The sequence below is a fragment of the Sus scrofa genome, chromosome 3 (genome assembly GCF_000003025.6).
Source record: "Sus scrofa isolate TJ Tabasco breed Duroc chromosome 3, Sscrofa11.1, whole genome shotgun sequence".
Taxonomy (NCBI): Eukaryota; Metazoa; Chordata; class Mammalia; order Artiodactyla; family Suidae; genus Sus; species Sus scrofa.
In genome coordinates, this window is record NC_010445.4 from 121,023,009 (window position 1) to 121,043,936 (window position 20,928).

Below are 20,928 nucleotides of genomic sequence, written 5' to 3' on the forward strand. Positions count from 1 at the left end.
TATAGGTATTTTGGGACCCACTTTATCAAAAATGTGAAAATTAGTTTTAGTTAGTGTATCTGTGTATTTCATGATGTTTGGTGCTTTAGAAGTACACGAGGCCTTGAGAACAATTTCTCTGCAGTAGTTTAAACATTTTGCCTAATTTCTGAATGATTGCTTTTTCGCAGAGGTAAACTTGGTGGCACATCCCAGTTGCGGCCAGTTTCAAGATAGCATGACACATTCAAAAGTGCTAGAAATCCAAAGTGCTTCAAGGAACAAGACTGGGGATATTCTGTGGAAGTGCTTTCAGTACACAGTTCTGTTTCTTAAATGGAAGTTGTGGCGTTCCCATTGTGGCTCAGTGGGTTAAGAACCCAACTAGTATCCATAAGGATGCAAGTTCAATCCCTGGCCTCGCGCAGTGGGTTAAGGATCCTGCGTTGCCACAAGCTGTGGTGTAGGTCTTGGATGCTGCTCAGATTCAGTATTGCTGTGGCTGTGGTGTAGGTTGGCAGCTGCAGCTCAGATTCAACCCCTAGCCGGGGAACTTCCATATGCTGCAGGTGCAGCCCTAAAAAGAAAAGAAAACAAAACAGAACAAAAATGGAAGTTTCATCCCGTTTCTGATTAACTTAGCTCCTGCTTTGGCGTTAGGTTTCCTGAATACATTTTTGGAAATTGCTGAGCTTTCTCACTGCATAAAACCTCAGGAAGCTGGAACAAGGAGGAGTTTCCCAGATCATGTAGCCATTCCTGGTGGGTTACAGATGAGAAGGACGAGACTCAGGGTGGGGGAATGACCTCCCCCAAGGTCTTAGAGCAAATAAGTAGCAGAAAACAGATTAGGAGGCGAGGCAGTGACACCCTGTGCACTCGGTGGCATTAGAGGCCTTATAGTCACTGGGAGCCCCTGCGACCTTGAGGCCCAAGGTTACACAAAACCATCTGACTCAGTCAAGGCACCAAGCAGCCTTTCTGCCCTGAAGTGTCCCTGCCCCTCCTTTCTGGATCCAAAGTCCCCACATTCTCATCAGTCCTCAGCTGATTCTCCTGAATGTCTCTGAACCCAAAACAGGTTCACTCTGTCCCACTTGAGGACCCTGCTCACTGACCTTGAACTTTCCCACTCCCTGAAAGGAAGACCTCTCCCCTATTCTAATCCAAAATCACATTTGGCCTGAGAGCCTCTCCTCCTGTGGATATGGAAGAAGAAAGGAAGGTCTTGTTGGAAGAGAAGCTCCAGGGGGTCGTGGGAGTTGTGTTGATGAATGAATGCCTTCATTCATTCCACCTGTATGTATGGAGCTCCTGCTGTGTGTCAGGCCCTAATCTGGGACTTGCGGAGTATAGATGTCAGTGGTGATAGAGATTAGAAAGAAGAATAAAGACAGTGAGTGGGGCGTGGGGCGCAGTTCGATGTGGGAGAGGGTGGTTAGGTTGGGCTCCACTGAAAAGTAAACCCCGAACAGAGGCCAAAAGGAAAACTATGCAGATAGACTGGGGGAAAGCATTCTAGGCAGAAGGACTGGCAAAGGTCTTGTGTCAGAAACACATGTGAGAAGTTCAAAAATGAAAAAAGGAAGAGGCCAGAAGCTGTGAGTAGCCCAGCAAAAGAGAGAGTCGTAGCCTACCTTGAACTTACCTTGGTATAACATCGCCTAGGGCCTTGTGGGCTGTGATAAGAATCCTGTATTTTACTCTAAATGAAACAGGAAGCCACTGAAGGACTTTAACCATGAGAGTGACATGCTGAAACTTTTTAAACATCATTAGAGCTACCAGATAGGCAATTGAGCGAGTGGGATTGGGCAAGAACAGGGTTGGGGAATCCATTTAGAAGGTGAGTATGATATGTTTGGCAAGAGATGAAATAGCTTGTGGGTTGGTCTAGGGCTCTGATGATGGAGGGGCTGTCTGAAAAGTGATCAAATTCAAGCTGGATCCTAAAAGGAGAGCTGATGGGATTTGTTAGCTTAGGTTTAGGGGAATGAGAGAAAGAGAAGCCAAGGATGACACTGGTGGTTTTAGACTGAGTGTCTGGAAACATGGAATTGCCACTTACTGAGAGAAGAAAGACTGGAGAAGAGGCAGATTTCTAGGGGAGAATCTTTCATTTTGGATGTGGTAAGTTCGAGGTGTCTGTTAGAAGTCAGGCAGTCAGTGGGATAAATGCATCTGGAGTTCAAGTGAGGGAATGAAAGTGACAGATAAATTTGGAAGTCAGCAGCATACATCCTCTAAAATGGTATTTAAAGCCCTCAGGGATATTAATAGTTGTGTCAGAAAAGAAACTTTCCTTCATAGCCAGGATCTAAGACCAATGAGTGGAATCAGAAAAGTAAGAATAGTAAGAGTGATTATGGCAACTACCATTTATGTGTCTGGTTATTTACAGATGTTATGTCATTATTTCTAAAAACCACCCTTGAAGAGGTTCAAATCACCCCTGTTTTACTCATATTGAAACTCAGACGCTGGGAGGTTAGGTCAGTGTTGTTAAACACATTGATTCAGACCACCCGGCTAATAAATGACTGAGCTGGGGTTCAAACCCAAGTTCACGTTCTTGTGGCCACACTAAACATCACAGTACGGTTTAAGACGTTCAGTAGAGTGGTCTTTCTTTTATCTTTGAGAAGGACATTTTAGGGGAGAATTTCTGCCAGCCCAGTCCCATCTTCTCTTGAGCCTGCCCTGAAGGTCAGACATTTCAGATGCTGAGTGAAACAGTGCAGGTCAGAGCTGCCCTTGCCAACTCAGAACACACACTATAAGCAAAGGCGAACAACTGGGGGAAAAAAGAGTTAGATGAAACATCAGGAAGATAAAGTCACTCGATCTGCTCTAAACACTGGCTGCAGTTTAAGCTAAGATGCTACACAGTAGGTGCTTGTTGATTTCCTCTCCTAGTTCCAGAGGTCGGAACGCAATGCCCACCGTACTGGAGGCAGGTGGAGAAGGGGAATACAGGTATTTATTCCACACTGGCCGGGTGACAGTCCCTCTGCTCTGCATCTGTCACCTCCTTTAGACCTTGCCACAGCCAAATGAGTGCTGAGGACTGCACCTAGGAAGATAAGACATGAGGGGTGACATGGCTCGTCCAAGGACTTGCGCCACCACAGTGACAGTTGAGATTTGAATCTGTAGGCTTTACGGACCCCAAGGCGCATGCTTGTTGCACTGGCTCCTTAGGAAAGGAAAGGGGAGGAAGAGCTGGGATGCTGAGAGCGGCGTTATCCCCGCCTGCAGTTCTGGCGGAGGCCGACAGAGGGCGCCGCGCCCCGGCTCTCCCACCCCGGCGGCCCGAAGCCATGTTGAATGAGCAAACGTCTGCAGCCGCCTCGGGGAGATGGAAATGTCTCCTTGGCAGGAAATCCTCGAGGAGCAGCGCGGGGTTGTGCAAACAGCCTCACAATGTCCGCCTGTGTGTGTGCACTCGGCTTTGCCCACGTTGCCCACAATGCTCTGTGTTTTTTTTGGATAATGGGCCTCTGTGGACCCATAGGCCTTGTCATGCAAAGGGAGTGACCTGTGTTTGTCATAAATGGGCACTTGTATGATTAATAGGCACGCGAGCGCGCCCGCAGCAGCAGTGCAGCACCGGCTTCACCTCCTTGCCGAGGCGGTGGTCTGAGTCGCCTTCATCCCTCGCTCCAAAGCAGCCAGGCAGGATTTATTGCTAAAAGGGAAACGACTTGTTTGTTGTGGTTGCAATTTTTTATGTGCAAGACAGGAGGTGCGGAAAACTGGTATTGGTTGCTGGAGGCTAACTGCATGCTGGGTACTACACGGTGCTTTTCCTGCATCGTATTTACTCAGTAAAGACACAACCAAGGAAGTATTATGATTTGCTTTTTTTTTTTTTTTTTTTGGACGTGCCTCTGGCATGCAGAAGTTCCCAGACAGGGATCAAACCCATGCTACAACAATGTCTATGCTGGATACTTAGACCACTAGGTCACCAGGGAGCTCCTGTGAGCATTTCACAGATGAGGACAACTCAAATTCAAAAGAGGAGAAGACACACCCCACCAAGGTCTCCACACCTGCGCCGTTCCTACTAAAAGACTCTAACCTTTCGTCAGGGTCCACGTTCCATACACTCGGAAGCGCCTTCCTCATCCTGCCTGGCTGGCTCTGTACACTGAAATTGGCGATTTTAAGATAAATGAGGGGAGTGTCCATTGTGGCCCAGTGAGTTAAGAACCTGACTAGTATCCATGAGGATTCGGGTTCAATCCCTGGCCTCGCTCTGTGGGTTAAGGATCCAGTGTTGCCATAAGCTTCAGTGTAGATCACAGATACGGCTGGGATCTGGCGTTGCCGTGGCTGTGGTGCATTAGGCCTGCAGCTGCAGTTCCGATTGGACCTGGGAATGAATGTCCATATGCCACAGGTGTGGCCGTCAAAAGGAAAAATATATAAATAAATAAATAAATGAGGGCTGACCATCCCTGGATGTCGATGTGTATTGTCCCTGCTGGAATAATATGCAAAAACACGTGGGGCTGTGCATGGGTGTGTTTTTCTAAGAAGGCCCATTTTCATCAGATTCTCAAAATCATCATGATCGTAAAACCACAGAGATAAGTACACCCCCCTCCCAAATATCTCAATTTGGGGAAATGCTTATTTTCTCCAACCTGTTCCTCTCCCAGTGACGTCGTCTGTTTGCCTCCTCTGCAGTTGGCAGTCTTCTCGTGGCTGCTGTGCCGTGATTGTCTCTCGAATCTTCCATTCCATTTCAGGGGCCGTAAGTGAAGAGGCTGTGTACTGAACCTGTGCTTGGAGCGTGGGGCCAGGGGAGGAGTTGGCAGGGGACAGGGTGGGGTAAATTCTGAAAACGAAAAAGACAGAGCCCTTGAAAGAATTCACAGCCAGAACTGGAAGGTTGTTCATTTAGCCTGGGGTCAGGGAGGAGGTTTCTGGGAGGAAAGGCAGTTTGACGTGGGCCTTGAAAGACGGGACCACAGGCCGGGGGGGAGGGGAAGCCTGTTCCAGGCAGAGGGAGCAGCATGAGCAAAAGAACAAGGAAGAACGAGGCCAGAGCTGTTGGCACTCTCCACATTGAGGTGTGACCACAGTATGGAGTGTTCAGGGGGGCTGAAACTTGAAGGAGAGCTCCGTCGGTTTTTCCAGCTCTGATACCATGTAAAAAATGGCTCCATCTGAATCTGACAGCCAGCTTGGGAAGCGACTACACTCAAACAGGCCTTTTACCCAGCTGACTCCACCTCCCGCTGGGCCAGGGAGGCCCTGGAGAGGCTGCTCCTGGCACAGGAACCCACACCTCCCCTCCCAGCTTTCAGTGATGGGTGTCGCTGCTTTGGGGGGGTGGGGTCAAGCCAGGAAATTTATTGTAAAACCTTACTTTGGTTTTCAGTGAAGGGTACTTTGAAATCTAGGTGCTTGCCTGTTTCAGAAACCAGAGACTGAGACCAAAACAGAACCCCTCCCGCCTCTGAGATTTCAAGGGAGGTTTTCAGCCCTTTGGGTGGCCTTGACACTTGAGATGTAACGGATCACACCAGCCTCCCCTGGCTTTAAATTCTTCAGGTTTTCAGGATGTGAAATGGCTTTTTTTTTTTTTTCCTGCTTTTTAGGGCTGCACCGGCAGCATAGGGAGGCTCCCAGGCTAGGGGTTCAATCGGAGCTACAGCTGCTGGCCTACACCACAGCCACAGCAACATCAGATCCAAGCCGAGGCTGCGACCTATACCACACAGCTCACTGCAACGCCAGATCCTTAGCCCACTGAGCGAGGCCAGGGATCGAACCCGAAACCTCATGGTTCCTCATCAGATTCGTTTCCTCTGCACCGTGATGGGAACTCCTGAAATGGCTTTTGGTGGTCCTTTTGGTACTTCTGTAATTTTTGACATCCCATCACCCCCAGATGAATTTGACCTAGGAAGTGATACCCCTAATGCTTTGACATGTCACTTCCGAAGCCTCCTTTGGTGCACAGGCAGGTCCCCATTTAAGAAAACTCAGCATCTGAAAACTCAGACTTACAGTCAAGTCAGTCCCTGGCACTGGGGCGGGCAGGCTTCTTGAGGGGTTTTTTTGTTTCCCAGAAGGACTCCTTCCGAGGACACCATGCCTCCCGGTGCCTTGACCTGAGAGGTCATAGTTCACCACCTGACAGTGAACCATGGAGACAGAGAGACCTCGGGCACCAGTGTGTGACACAGCTGCCCAGGGAATGAGAGCCAGGCAGGGACTGGGGGAAAGCCTTTTTCTTTCCTTCCTTTTTTTAGGTTACATTGTAAGATAACAGAAAGGGAAGAGATTTAATTCACCCGCGCTCACTTTGCACATGACATTTCCCGTTCATGTGCTCAGTCGCTGCTGTGTGATCCAAAGCACTGGTGTAGGACGAGGGGAGGTGAGAGTGCACGGAAGATAGTGACAGGAGAGACTGAGCCCGGGAGAAAGGTGTAGGGAAGAGGCAGGGCTAAAGGAGACGGGGGAAGTTGGTGGAAGACTAGGTCTAAGTGGTGCCGTAGATGTGGAAATTTCGGGCAACGCTCAGGTTTCTGGCTCATAATTAGGGGGGCGACAATGATGATGATGCCTTTCTTTGAACAAGGAAAGAGGAGGACATTTGGGGAGGGCAGAACTTAAGGACCTTAAAGTCTCCCCCAAATTGCTGTACTTAGATTTACGGGCCTGGAGTTGAGGAGGGAGGTCCAGTTGGGGGCTAGAGGTTGGTCACTTGCATCCGGATGGAAGTCAGAGTTTGGAGGGTTTTCCCTGGACGGGGAAGAAAAGTGTGAGGGGAGACCATCGCAGATGGACATTGAAAGGTTCGACGGAGGAGGCAGAGCCTTAAGAAGGAACATTCCAAGAGATGAGGGCCAGCAAGGAGTCCTCCAGCGGCCCCGGGAGGGAGGAGGGAGGAGGGCTTGGCCAACAGCCCACAGGCCAAGACTGTCTTGTGGGCCCCGAGCTCTGAGGAAGAGGAGCCTGGCTCCTGTCCCTTTAAATACCTAAGAGCAGTTCTGGAAAAGGGAGATTTGTAATTGGAAGAACAGTAGTCTTTTTAATCTAAATCACTGACGGAACACCCCAAACTTTGGGCAGCTTCTCCATGTAATGTGCCCTTTCAGTTTTTAAACCGAAGCAAGACCATCTGAGAGAAGTGGAATAAATAGCTTACTGGGAGTTCCCGTCGTAGCTCAGTGGTTAACGAATCCAGCTAGGAACCATGAGGTTGTGGGTTTGATCCCTGGCTTCTGTAGCTCCAGTTAGACCCCTAGCCTTGGAACCTCCATATGCCACAGCTTCAGCCCTAAGAGGACAAAAATAAGTAAGTAAATAAAAGGCTTAGTGAACATGATTCCGTAAGTAAAAGGCATTTCCAAGGCTGTCCCTGCAAGGGGTCACTCTCCTTTTTCTTTCTTTCTTTCTTTTTTTTCAGTGAATGCATCCGAGACATATGGAAGTTCCCAGGACAGGGACTGAATTTAAGCCTTAACTGTGACCCTCACTACAGCTTCAGCAGTTCTGGGTCCTTAACCCACTCCACTGCAGTGGGGACTCTGAGTCTCTCTCCTTTTGAAACTAGGCAGACGTGGCCTTGGGTGGGCTGCCACTGTCAGCCCTCCTTCTAAGGAAGGGGCAGGCTTAGCAAGCCGTTTCCTCATCACCATGTTCTCGATTTCACAAGTGGCAGTGGGCTGGTCCAGAACAAAGCCCCAGTTTGATTGTTTCCATATTCACTAGGAGTGGGGAGGGGAGGAGGACATTGGCTTTGATTGCCTAAAAAAAAAAGAAGAAGAATCTAATTGGGCCCTCATTTCTTGGAGACTCATTGCTACTGTGATAGTGACGTTTGTGGAGAAATTAGCTGTGATGAGGTAATAGTCTGTTTTAGAAAACTGAACTCAGATGTTGAAGGGACTTCAACCTGTTGTCAACCTGCACCTCATCGTTTATGGTCCACCTGTCATGGTCCCTCAATTTTTAGTTTTTTGTTCTTTTTGGTTTTTTTTTTGTTTTGTTTTGTTTTTTTGAGAATTGCCAAGGATTGCTTTCCAATTTGACTCAAGCTGCTTGTCTTTCCCCGGGGATGCCACGCCCTGTGGAGGGACATCGTGGTATTAATGACGGATGAGCACATTCAAGGCATTTTCCCATTTGAGTGCCGTTGCTTATGGTGTGAAAACGTTTTGAAAACGCATTTTAGCCGTTAACTCATTTTTAGTGTCAGATGAAAGTGCCTAGTAGATGCTCTAGTTTTCCTTCTTCATCTTGGAATGAAATCATCTGTTGGATTCTTGGCAGCGCATTTGGCAACGGAACATAAAACCTCCCGATTCATGGCAGGAGTGGCAGCTGGGGAAGAGACTTCCAGCCCAGCCCAGTTCTATAAAACTGCTAACCTGGTTTAGAAGATTCGGGCTCCTGGAATTTGTAGGCGGGGCCACCTCATTCCATCAGTGTGTGTTTCCTCCCCTGGAAAAGCAGGTGCTTCTCTCATTGAAGAAATGTATCAGAGTTCCTGCTGTGGCTCAGCGGGTTAAGAATCCAGTGAGTGTCCGTGAGGATGGAAGTTCGATCCCTGGCCTCGCTCAGTGGGTTAAGGACCTGGTGTTGCCACAAGCTGTGGTGTAGGTTGTGGATGTGACTTGGATCCCACGTTGCTGTGACTATGGCATAGGCCAGCAGCTGCAGCTTCAGTTCAGCCTTTAACCTGGGAACTTCCATATGCCACAGACGTGGCGAAGGAAGGAAGAAAGAAGGAAGGAAAGAAAGAAAGATGCCTTTCTTAGTTGAGAAGAATTTCTTTAAAACCTCTTCTTTCGGCTCTAATCTGTTATAGGCTGATGGTTAACAGGTTTTGTGTACAATTCAAGACAATCGAGAAGGGTAAGTGATGTATGATGGGGTGGGTGCTGGGATCGCTGGGGAAAGGTGGCTCTGGGCTGTGTGAATTCCAGATGTATCAGAGTGGTTCTTTCTGCCCCCTGTTCAGCAACCTGGAAGGCAGGCAATCCTGAGGGGTTGCGTGCTTTTGGGGGACAGTGTGGGGAGCCTACAAGCCTCTTCTGTCACTGGCAGCAGCTGCTCTCCTGACTGCCTTCATGATTTCTCCAGTTCTGAGCCTTGTTGACCAGGTTGAAAGGTGGATCATCTTCACAGCCTTCCTAAAATCACATCCGGTTGCCAGAAACTCTCCTAAAGCCAGAACTGGACTTCTTCCCTCCCTCTGCTGGGGAAGTCACAGGGCTCCGTTGTAGTTCAGAGGTCAGACTTATGGTAAAACTAAGTTAAGGTCGGTGACAGGATACAGCTGGAGGCACCAGCCTGCAAGCAGGTATCAGCAGCTCCCAAGCCAGGGCAAGGAACTGACCAGGTTAGCGACTCCCAGGCCTTTGAATTTCATAAACCAATAAAAAGTCAAAATAACCTTTGGGGATTTAGGATGCAGCTATCACTTTTTTTTTTTTTTGTAAAATAAATAAAAACACTGTAGCATCAAGATATTTGCCTAACTTCAGCTTTCTGCAAGGCTTTGCCATAGCCTTTATTTCTCATTTGGCCTTGGACTGACCGATGCTTTAGGATAGAACGGTCCGAAAGATTTCTTTGCCAGTGTGAACCGTGTACCAGGCCCTTTGCTGTGAGCTGGAAGTATCAGGAGGTGTGAAAACAGCCCTTCCCAAAAAGGCCAGGGTGGGGAGAAAGCGTGTAATTACAGTCTACACTGACAGGCACTGTGACAAGGTCAACACGGAGTGTTAGGTGAGCAGAGAGAAGCAGAGCTCACCCAAGGAGTGGGTTCTGTTTTATTTAAGGTGGAGTCAAAGAGGAGGGAAGACTGAAGAAGTTCCTTCAGAAGGTCCGGATTTCCAAACGCATACTGAAAGGGAATTCCGGAAGTCAGAGGCCAAGAGCCAGTGCTTAGCGGTCAGATGGAAACTGGATTCCAGACCCAGCTCTGCCACTTGGGAGCTTGACAGACTTTTTCAATCTCTGAAGTTATTTCTTTATCTCTAAAATTGGGATAATAACAGGTCTTACCTCATGTGCTGGTTGCAAAAATTAGAATATGATAGTATATGAAAAGCCGTCATCACTATGGCCTGAATATCATTTAAAAAAATGTTATACTCTGGGATTACAGCTAATCTGACACTTTAATTTTTTTCTTTCAAACAAAAGCAGAGTTCTAAATGAGGAAAAAGAAAAGTGTGTGTGTATTTGTGCATGCAAACCCGTGTGCTTTGCTCTCTTCTCTTTTTTGGAGCTGAACTGTTAGCAGAAAACAATTTCTTAGGAGAATCTGCTCCTGAGCAGCCTTAGAACCAACTCCCCTGGAAGCAGTTTTGGGCTCAGAGCCAAGGAAGTAGACCTAGAAAAGACCTTGCTTGCAACCCCAGTGGTCGCCCCTGGGAGATAAGAGCCTCCCTTGGCAGGGACCCTGGGGCCATCTCTTCGGCACTGTTAGCACTCCTACAGTGACTAGAGAAGCTCCCTCCTTCTGGATGATTTGGGGGAAAAAAATGTGAAAGGACCCATTTCAGAATTGTATTCCAGTAAATGAAACTTGAGGAATAAGCCTTCTGTTTTCGGAAGACCTCACCAGTCACCCAGCTTGTGTCTTTCTTTCCCTTCTCACTCCCGATCTTCCAGCTGGAAGCTTCCTTTCTACCCAGGGTCCTTCATGTCTGGGTGGAGCTCACTTCTTCTGTAAAACTGACTTTTCTGGAAGACTCCACCCTGCTTGGTTTTCTGTTTTGTCCGAATTCCTAAGAAATCCATCTTTTCCTGTACATGTCATGGAGCAGTACTCGTGTAGAACAGGCTGCTTTGGAATCTAATGGAAACCTTAGACTCTCTTTCCAGAATAAAAGGCGCATATACATACAATACTATACTGTCCTGCATGCACTTTCAGCAGAGCGTGGACTCTCAGAGTCTCCAGACAGGGCTCTCCCAGGACTCTGGAGCACTAGGTCTCCTCCTATGGGGAAAGAACATGGACTTTGGGTTCCTAGACTCTCAAGCGCTATCTTTTATTCCTCTGTGTAGCCTTCATGAAGATGCTTAACCATCTGAACTTCTTTTTCTTGCAATAAACAAATTAGAGCTAGGATCTCTGTAAGGTTTGAGCGAACTTAACTGTAAAAGCTCCAAATGCAGTGCCAGGCACACAGTGGGCACTCAGTAAAATGCGGATGACCCTTTCATCTGTCACCATCATCCCCATCATCACCATCCCCATCATCATCACCCATCAGCACAGCACCATCATCACCATCACCATCATCCCCATCATCACCAGCACCATCAGCACCACACCATCACCCATCACATCATCCCCATCATCATCATCCCCATCATCACCATCCCCATCATCAGCAGCACCATCATCATCATCCCCATCATCATCCCCATCATCATCATCCCCATCATCACCAGCACCATCAGCACCATCAGCACCATCATCCCCATCATCATCATCCCCATCATCATCCCCATCATCAGCAGCACCATCAGCACCAGCAGCACCAGCAGCACCGTCATCATCATTCCAATTCCTACTCAAAGCATATCAAGTACTTACTACTACTTTCACATTCAGTTAACATGTTGACACCTTACTGTTTCATCTGAAACTTGTTATGTGCTTCCAGGTCAGTTAACATTCTTAAATTCTTGTGCTGTCTCCCTCAATAGAATGTGTATCACCTGACCACTGTGGCCCTGGCTTCTGCCATTGAAAGCCCGCCTTGAAGTGCTCCGTGTATTCAGGGTGTCCAACAAGTGATTGACTAATTCCCCCAGGGCAGTTATTTAAGGTGATGTTTCTGTTAGAAAACCAAGGAGGGAAGAAGCTTCCCACCAAACTGTTGGCAGATTCCCTTTTTAAAGGGGAGTTCTATTTTTTCCTTTTATTTAGATAGATCGTGGCCTCCATGAGACTCAATATTGAGAAAGGTAAACCAAGTCTCCTGGGACCAGAGTGGGTGGTGATCTCTGCCCCTTCTTGTGATTGCTGGAAAAATCCATGTGCTGCCCCTTTGTCCTTTGGTATTTTATTCCTTTTCAATAGAGATATTTCATGAGCCCCAGTATCAGGGTTTTCTTCATTAGGTATTTGTGTTGTCCTTGTACTTAATGCTATATTTATGAAATAGGGTGAGTATAGACCCAGCATTTGGTTAAAAATTGAAGTTCTTGATGCTTTTTTTTGAACATTTACCAAAAGAGTGACCTCTTCATTGGTATTTTCAAAAGCATTTGTTTCTGATTAGGATTTTTTTTGTTGAAAATAGAAATTAACATATACAGAGTTCTCTGTAATTGTCACATACTTACATAAGTATTGCTTTCTTGAAAATTTGGTTTTCTTTAAGAAAGATTTATTTTTTAATCAGATTCTATATTTAATTTTAATACGTTTAAGTTTTCTTACCCTTAAAAAATGTATCTTCCTCCTAGATATATTTTGAAGATAAAGTAAGAAAATGTATCCAAAATACAGTGTTTGGCACATAGGAAAATGCTTTAAGATTTTAACCTACTATGTGAAGTTAATGAGACAGTGAAAGACAAACATCATATGATATCATTTATATGTGGAATCTAAAAAAAAGATACAAATGAACTTATTTGCAGAACAGAAACAGACTCACAGACTTTGAAAAATTTATGGTCACCAAAGGGGACAGTGGGGGGGATAGACTGGGGGTTTGGAATTGGCGTATGCACATTGAGGTATATGGAATAATTGACCAATGGGGACCTACCCAATATCCTGTGATTATCTGTGTGGGAAAAGAATCTGCAAGAGAATGGATGTGTGTACATGTATAACTGAATCACTTTGTTTTACAGCAGAAATTATTACAACCTCATAAATCAGCTATACTTAGTAAAACTTAAAAAAATGTGGGGAAAAAAACTGTTGAATGTTTACCTGATTGTAGCTTGATGTTCAAGCAGTTTGTATAAAATCAGGAATCAAACCTGAACTATAAAGACAAATACAACATATGTGATTCTCAGGATGTTGTGTTTCTTTGATTCCCTGAATGTCTTAAACTATAAAATGACTTGTAATGGTGAATAATTATAGCTAATATCTGTGCAGCATTTTACAGTATTGTACATGGTGCTTTGACACTCACTTCATAGTCCTCACAAGAATCTCACGCAGGAGAGGTGATTATATTATAGTTGTTGCAGGTGAGAAACCTGAGGCTCAGAGCTAAAATGATTTGCTCCAGAATAGTGGGGGGAGGGGGTGCTGAGATGGTGCTTCTCATTTGTGCAGCCTTCAGACTCTGCTCTAGGAGCTCAGCATCTGTCACTTATACTGTGCATCTTTTGAGACCATCACTGGTCCACATTGTTACTTTGGCCCACCCAGGGCTACACATCCTCAAGACTGTGTTTTCATTCATTGTTTGTTTGCCTTTACTGTTATCTTTTATTTTTTCACGATAGTTGATTTATAGTGTTGTGCCAATTTCTGCTGTACAGCAAAGTGACCCAGGCATATGTATATATACATTCTTTTTCTCATATTCCCTTCCATCATGTTCTAACCCAAGAGACTGGCTATAGTTCCCTTTGCTGGACAGTAGGACCTCATTGCTTATCCATGCTAAATGGAATAGTTGGCATCCACTAACCCCGAATTTGGCTGATAAAGATTAAGACACAGTGTCAACTTACAACGCGGTGGAGGACAGGCCCCGCAAGGAGCCAAATCCATCATGCCAGACGCCTACATGTAGTCTTCACTTTGATAGAGAAGGGGCAGTCCTGGAGAACCCAGTCATGGAGGAAGACCAGTGCGTCGAAGAGCAAAAGGCCCTCTAGAGTGGCCACGGATGCAAAGAGGACTGACCACTTTCCCATGCCCCTCTCTAAGGCAGGAACCATCCTAAGTAAGAGCCAGCCAGGGTGCCTGCAGGGCCCTACCCTCATGAGTAGTTCTCTAACTGGCACCTCCTTCCTTCTCTCTTTATCTGGAAGACAGACTCGGGAACTCTTCCCTTGTCTGCTCCTACCAGACCCCCCTCTCAGGAGTGAATTCAGAACTTAACAAGACTCAGGGGCACCTTGAGTTGTGTCTTGTCCCAGGGAGTGTCACTTTAGATGATCTCTGAAGATGTCAGGGGAGACATTGTGTGTGTGTTCAAGTAAGCCTAAACTTTATAATATAGATAACACACTAGTTTTAGATAACAAACATGCTTTAAAATTATTGCTTGAGGAGTTCTCGCTGTGGTGCAATGGAATCGGCAGAGTCTTGGAAGCTGGAACGCAGGTTCAGTCCCCAGCCCGGCACAGTGGGTTAAGGATCCGGCATTGCCAAGACTGTGGCTTAGGTCGTGACTGCAGACATACGCATATATACATTCTTGTTCTTTGCTATCTTCCATCATGGTCTATCCTAAGAGGCTGGGTGTAGTTCCCTGTGCTTATCCATTCTAAATGTAATCGTTTGCATCTGCTAACCCAAACCCCTAGTCCATCTTGAAAGGTACCTTTATTCCCCCCCTTTGCTTGGGCTCTCAGAAGTTTAGACTTGATGTCACCTCCAGCAAATGTGAAGATCTTATGGCCTGGATGACCAGTAAATTTCATGATACTTGGCCCTCGGCCTTTATCTTCCTATTCGACTTTTATTTTCCTCTTCCCCCCACTTTCATTTGCATGCTCTAATAGTGTATAGTAACTTACTTTAAATTCTATTATTGAACAAGATCAAATATTAAGAAAATTCCTTATACTGATTAACCCATCTCACTGGCAACATGGTTCATAGAAATGTATTTTGGATGTGCTTAGGAGCTGTTTGAAAAAATTGGAGAGGCTCTGTCAGAGGAAGGCGGCTGGGGGTGTAGGGAAAGCTCCTTGCGTGAGGGGTCCTCCAAGGGTGCCTGAGACCTAATCAGAAACAGCCAAGGTCACTACCCAGTGCCCATCTATGTGACATTAACTCCTTTTGCAGACTTTAAACCAGAATATACTCCCATGAGTTCATGTCCCCTTGGAGGGGAGCAGTAAGCATCCTTTCACTTTCTTTTCCTTTCTTTTCTTTTCTTTTGCCAGAAAGAGATGAACGATATTTATTCAAGGAGCTTGTATTGAAATGCACATTTTCTAGATTCCATAGACTGTACTTGAACCCCAGTACTACCTAATGTCACATAGTCATTGTTCCAGACAGTTCCTGTTTGGGATGTGAAACATATAGAATACATCTAGAATAGTTCCAGTTAATTGACTTTGGTCATTGTTTTAAAATCTTGGCCCACATCAGCCAACCAGCTTAAGAAACCTTTTGAACAGACAGAAATGTGCAGCCAGCTAATATTTGGACATATTTCCTTGTGTGTTTGTTTCAGTCTGTTACTAATTTTAAAGGCTTTAACATATTTCCCACCCAGGTACTCTGACAGTAAAACCCTACACAAAACAGACTTTTAGGAGGAAGCTAAATCCATTCAGGTCTCGTGTGACATGTTAATAGCACAAAACTAGGGAAATTAAGAATATTTAACTTCCATCAAGGCATTTTATATGAAGGTCCGGGCTGCTACTAAGCAGTAGAATCATCTTCCTACAAGAAGTGCCTCCAGGTCTGAGTTGGAATGGTTCATTAAATTGGAAACAGATTGTCTCCTGGAGACCCAGGAGGGTTTGTAAATGGTACTCGGTGTCAGGGATGGACTATTCCAGTTCTGAGTTTTAGTTTGGAAGAACCTGTCTCATGTAGGGCTTTTCTCAAAAATATCTTAAAAGGAAATGTGTGTAAAGGCAAGGGAGGAAGAAAACAATGACAGAAAGAATAGGGAAGATTCTTTTGGAAGAGAGAAACATGGTGTTTGCCTCATTGTGTGTGTGTGTGTGTGTGTGTGTGTGTGTGTGTGTGTGTACATGTGCATGCATGCCAGCATATTCATATATTTCAATTTGAGCAAGGTCTAAGGAGTATCAATGCCAGCCTTCTGCCTAACTCATTTTTATAATATTTTTAACTAAATATTTAAATGTAATATACATATTTCTATTTACCACCGGTGACAGGAAACTCAATACTTCACAGGGCAAATCACTCAATATACGGACAACCCTAATGGTTAGAGATGTTTTCATGACACTGAATAAAGATCGTCCCGCTTATTTCTTCATTGGTTCTAGTTCTCTTCCCTAGAGCCACATACAACGTATCTGGTTCTTCTCTCATAGGAGAACTTGAAATAAGTATTTGAAGGATTTAAGATAATTATGATGGGGGCAATTATCACGTAATGTTTCTGGAGCACCTCCTGCACGTCCTATAAGAACTGCTAATAAGCATTATATGTTTTTAGCTTATGAATCCTTAAGAATGGATAAAATAGATACATTTAAAAAATTCATTTTGCAGATGAGAAAATTGTGGCATAGAGAGTAATGTACCTTGCTTTGGATAACAGTGCTAGCAGGAAACAGAGCTAGGATTGAAAACAGACCTCCCTTTTCTTTTCTAGCTTCCGTGACTTATACCATGGATGACGTCTGCAGGTGTAGGAGTACTTTCTCAGAGCAGGTGTTGTGGAGGCTAGATTATACCATCTTCTGCACCCAAGGGACCTGCTTGGTGTGTTATGTTCATGCAAAAACTCACCCTTTTAGTATATTCCTCTTTCACTGTAGCTTTCTTACAGTGGCATATTTGTAAAGACGCCTGTAGCTGCATAAATACTGTTGGAGGCCACGTGCATCGAAAATGACAGCCCCGCAGTTCCCTTTTATTGGTGCAGTGATTTTTCAGTTGATCCTTCTCAAGGCAAGGTGTCTGAGTTACGGGTTAGAGAGATGCCTTTCAAAGAGCACAGCGTCCAGCCTCAAATCGCAAGCCATCAGTATGTGTAGAATGAATGAGTGGACACGAGCCTCCTGAAGAGGATCGTTTATGTCTAGAGATGAAAGCAGTAGAAATTTTGCTATTTCCTTAAATAATAACTACATTTTCCCTACTCTTTCTTTTTTAGGCTGAGATTGCAGATGTGTAACAAATCTGTATTTCACTAGAGATTTGATTCACCTGAACAAATGCCTCAGGCTGCAGCCTCATTGAAATAACTTTTTGGATAGTATACCTTTTCATGTTTGCACTTCATGAAATGCCTAATCTTGTTACCACTGAAGTGTCAAATTACAAGGGCCTCTGACCTGCCTAGGGTTACACCTCAGGGAAATGTGACCTCCTGTACAGACTAAGAGGGGTTCCTAGGAGGGTAAATCTGTGCTTTCTAAACTCTTTTCCTCAGGAACTTGTAGAAACGTATCTTTCTGGACAGATATTTTAATAACACCCTCTCTGTTCTGCTTGTCCATTGACATGGTATATGGCCACATCAATGGAACAGAAACAAAGCAAGGCTGAAATATTAACTGTAAGGATTCAGAGGATTAGTGAAGAGGAAAAGGAAACACTGGAAAATACCTAAACTCTGCCTCCTATAACATTTCTGATTCCTTGAATTAAAAATAGTTGCTTAAAAAAAAAAAATAGTTGCTTAGGAGTTCCCACTGTGGTGCACTGCGTTACGAATCTGACTACGGTGGCTTGGATTGCTGCAGAGGTGCTGGTTCCATCCTTGGCACAGTGCAGTGGATTAAAGCCTACGGCATTGCCACAGCTGCCACTCAGACTCAATCCCTGGCCCCGGAACTTCCATATGACTTGGGTGCAGCCATTAAAAAAAAAAAAAAAAAAAAAACAAAAAACAAGTCATCCCTCATCTTCTGGTATAAAGATGCTTTCTGATGGGTTTTCATATAAAGCTACTGGGATCCAGTAATATTATGCAAATCAGTCAGGTATGTCCAACCCTTAAAGAAGTCTGTTTTTTATACTGCTAATGGTATTTGGTTTTATGTTGCCTCTCCTAGGTTTGCTGGGATGGGAAACCTGCTCAAAGTCCTTACCAGGGAAATTGAAAACTACCCGCATTTTTTCCTGGATTTTGAAAGTAAGTTCCAATAATTAAAAGATGATGGTGAAAACTCTTCACTTTCTTTATAGCTTGTTGATAGAGAAGATTCAAGTAAAGATTGTGATATTTAAACCACATCTAAATGACACTCTACATTTTTTTGAGTCTTCAAAGATCGTTTCCTTCTTTCTTTTCGTATATATTTCTTAAAACCCCCAAAGAACATTTTCTTAATATGCCCATGGTTTTCTTTGATTTTAAAAAGCAATTATGTATTATTGGCTTAGCATAAATCATCCTCATGTATTTTCCTAATAATTTTCATAATTTACTATGTCATATTCCCAGGGAAAATAGTGTACCTAGTAATTTACACAGATTGATATAGAACAAGTATCAGTAGATGTGAAAGATACCAGAAATGAGGCTTACAGATTATTTATTTTGCTCTTTGAGTGCTTTTCATTTCTATCAGTTCGTTATTATTTGACAATAATGCAATACAAAGCTACTTCAGGATTCTGGGATACACCACTTTCATCTGAAAGGTTATGTTTCTTTTATCAATAACTTTAAATTTTTTTCTGAGGTAAAATGGTCTCTGAATAAATACAGAGATTCTTTCTTACCTTCTTTATTTTTTGACTGAATACATTTACCTTCAGTCCTGTGTTCTCTCTTTTGAATTGCAGTTCCACGATACCAAGTGCTGTTAAATGTATTTTGTCTCAGTTGTTACCATCTGTTACAAACTTTACTTTGCTTTAAACTCTAATTTTTCAAATATTTTATTTACTTTTAAAATAAGTTGAAGCTTCCTTGTACATAGATTAAACATTTTAATAGATTTTCTGGGTAAATGCTGGAAGACTCTTTCAAGATACAGCAAAACCAAAAGGTGAGAAAGCTCCTAGATGTATCTTTTTAGACTCTTTGGGGTGTCTAAAATAGCTGCTTGAAAAGGAAAGTGCCTCCAAAGCCGATACATTCTGAAAAAAAATTAATCTATATTATATTTAATGAAAGAGATCTCACTTCTGATTTAACTCAGTTTGCTGTTGTGGTTTTGTTATTTGTCTGCATTTGGCTGGGTTTGATTGGGTGTGGTTGGTTTTGGTTGGACTTGGCTTGTCTGGCTGGATTTGTTTGAGTTTGATTGGGCTTGGCTGCTTTCGGCTGGATTTGGTTGGGTTTGGTTGGGCTTGGGTGGGTTTGGCTGGATTTGGTTGGGCTTGGTTGAGCTTGGCTGGGTTTGGCTGGATTTGGTTGGGTTTGGTAAAGAGCGCAGCTATGAGCTTGAGAGCCAAATTGATTTGATACTTCAGAAAGAATAGGCTTTTTCAGTTGGTGTAACTTTTGCTACTCCTCTGCAGTATATATATCTTTGTTATTGTTGTTAAAATGAAGATTTATTAGTAACTTTGAAGAATTGTTATGAAATAAATTGCCTGTTATTTCAACACCCTAATTGCGTGCATTTTTTAATTGGTCCCCTTCACTTCTTGTCATTGTTTCACTCAGCATGCACACAGGCCAAAATAGTGGCAAAACACCCTCTTCTCTCACATCTTTGGGGACATGTTAACACCAAGGGGAGTTACATGCTACTCTTTTTTGGAAGCTTTAAATTCCACATGCACTTATGCATGCTTCTCTTAACACCTACCAGAATTCAGTGGCCCCATTTGTCTATTTAGCTGTTCTTCAATTTTGGCTTTCCATCGTTTCCACAAAGAATAGTGTAGAGTTCTTTGTCAAGTCTAATTTTAAAATCCTTTAAAGTGGTAAAAGTGAAATCTGCAGGGATTTAAACAGTCGTTTTCATCTGGTATTCTCAGGAGCACCAGACTTCTGAGGCAACATCTCAGGGGTTCCCCTGCCCCACCGCCTACAACCCAAGGATTCTGACCTGTTCAGCCTTGTACTTCAGATATTTTCCTAATATATTATTTACAGGAAGGTCATGGCCGCTAAAGAAAACCCTTTAAAATATTGAGTTGTGATAATGGCCTATGGTACCAAAACTCCATTTCTAGATCTTTTTTCAAGAGTGGGAAATGTGGACTAGATTCCCATGCCTCGTGTCTCATTGCTGACTAGGACTGGAGTATATAAGAAAAACAGAAAGCTATAAATTTATAGAAACATATAAAATCCCCTTTCCTTCCTCCTCAATCCCAAGGAAAAGATTAATGTTATTCCACTGAGACAGAGAGGATGAAATCACTGGGCTGAAGTCACATAGGAAATGATTGGAGAACTGAGATGGGAACACAGATGTCACTGGCTCTCGCTTTTTTTTTTTTTTATGTTTTATTATAGTTGATTTACAGTGTTCTCTCAATTTCTGCTATACAGCAAAGTGCCCAGTTGTTGGCTTTCTTCATCCCTCTGTGTTCCTTCTCTACATGCTCATCACAGGCAGCTTCTTAGAAGTGCTAAACTAAGACTTCTCATGAAAAAAAAAGAAATTTGGTTTCTTGATTCTTAAGTCCTGTTTCCTAAAGGTAACTTTCAAGAAAGAAGGTTGATGGACTGAAAGAGTGGGAGAGATGGGCTATGGTCATGATTTGCCCTTTAGTCTGTAGATTTCAGCTCAATCTGGGAACAACATGTCGAATATGATTTGGAACATCCTTGTAAGCCAGGTGATGTCTGGGAGAGAGTGCGGAACAAAAGCAGCCATTGCCTCATGAAGCCTCAGGCTGGTGTGGAGGACAGAATAGGCACAGAATTCAAGACAGAGTAAAACAAGGGGCTTAAGAGAGGCATGGTGTGCCCTGGGAGTAGAGGGAGAAAGCGTACATCTGGTTTCAGGAAACACATGACTACAGGAATTAGAGAAATCTCCTGGCAAAGGTGGCATTTGGAATGGACTTTAAACAATGAGTGTGTTTTTGTTTTTGTTTTTGTTTTTCTGCAGACCCAGAGAAGTTTTCCAAAGAGAATAGTTTAAATCCCTGAGGGAAAACTTGAGCTGGCAAGA

The 20,928-nt window shown here is 44.1% G+C and overlaps 1 protein-coding gene across 3 annotated transcripts in view; it reads left to right on the forward strand.

Moving 5' to 3' along the window:
* Window positions 1-20,928, forward strand: part of FAM49A (family with sequence similarity 49 member A) — a 101,357-nt gene that overhangs the window by 54,993 nt on the left and 25,436 nt on the right. For all 3 annotated transcript variants that reach the window (XM_005662738.3, XM_003125345.5, XM_013996336.2), the window contains one exon: window positions 17,899-17,978. In XM_005662738.3, the coding sequence (XP_005662795.1) occupies window positions 17,909-17,978 (70 nt within the window). In that variant the 5' untranslated portion in view covers window positions 17,899-17,908. The remainder of the gene's footprint in view (window positions 1-17,898; window positions 17,979-20,928) is intronic.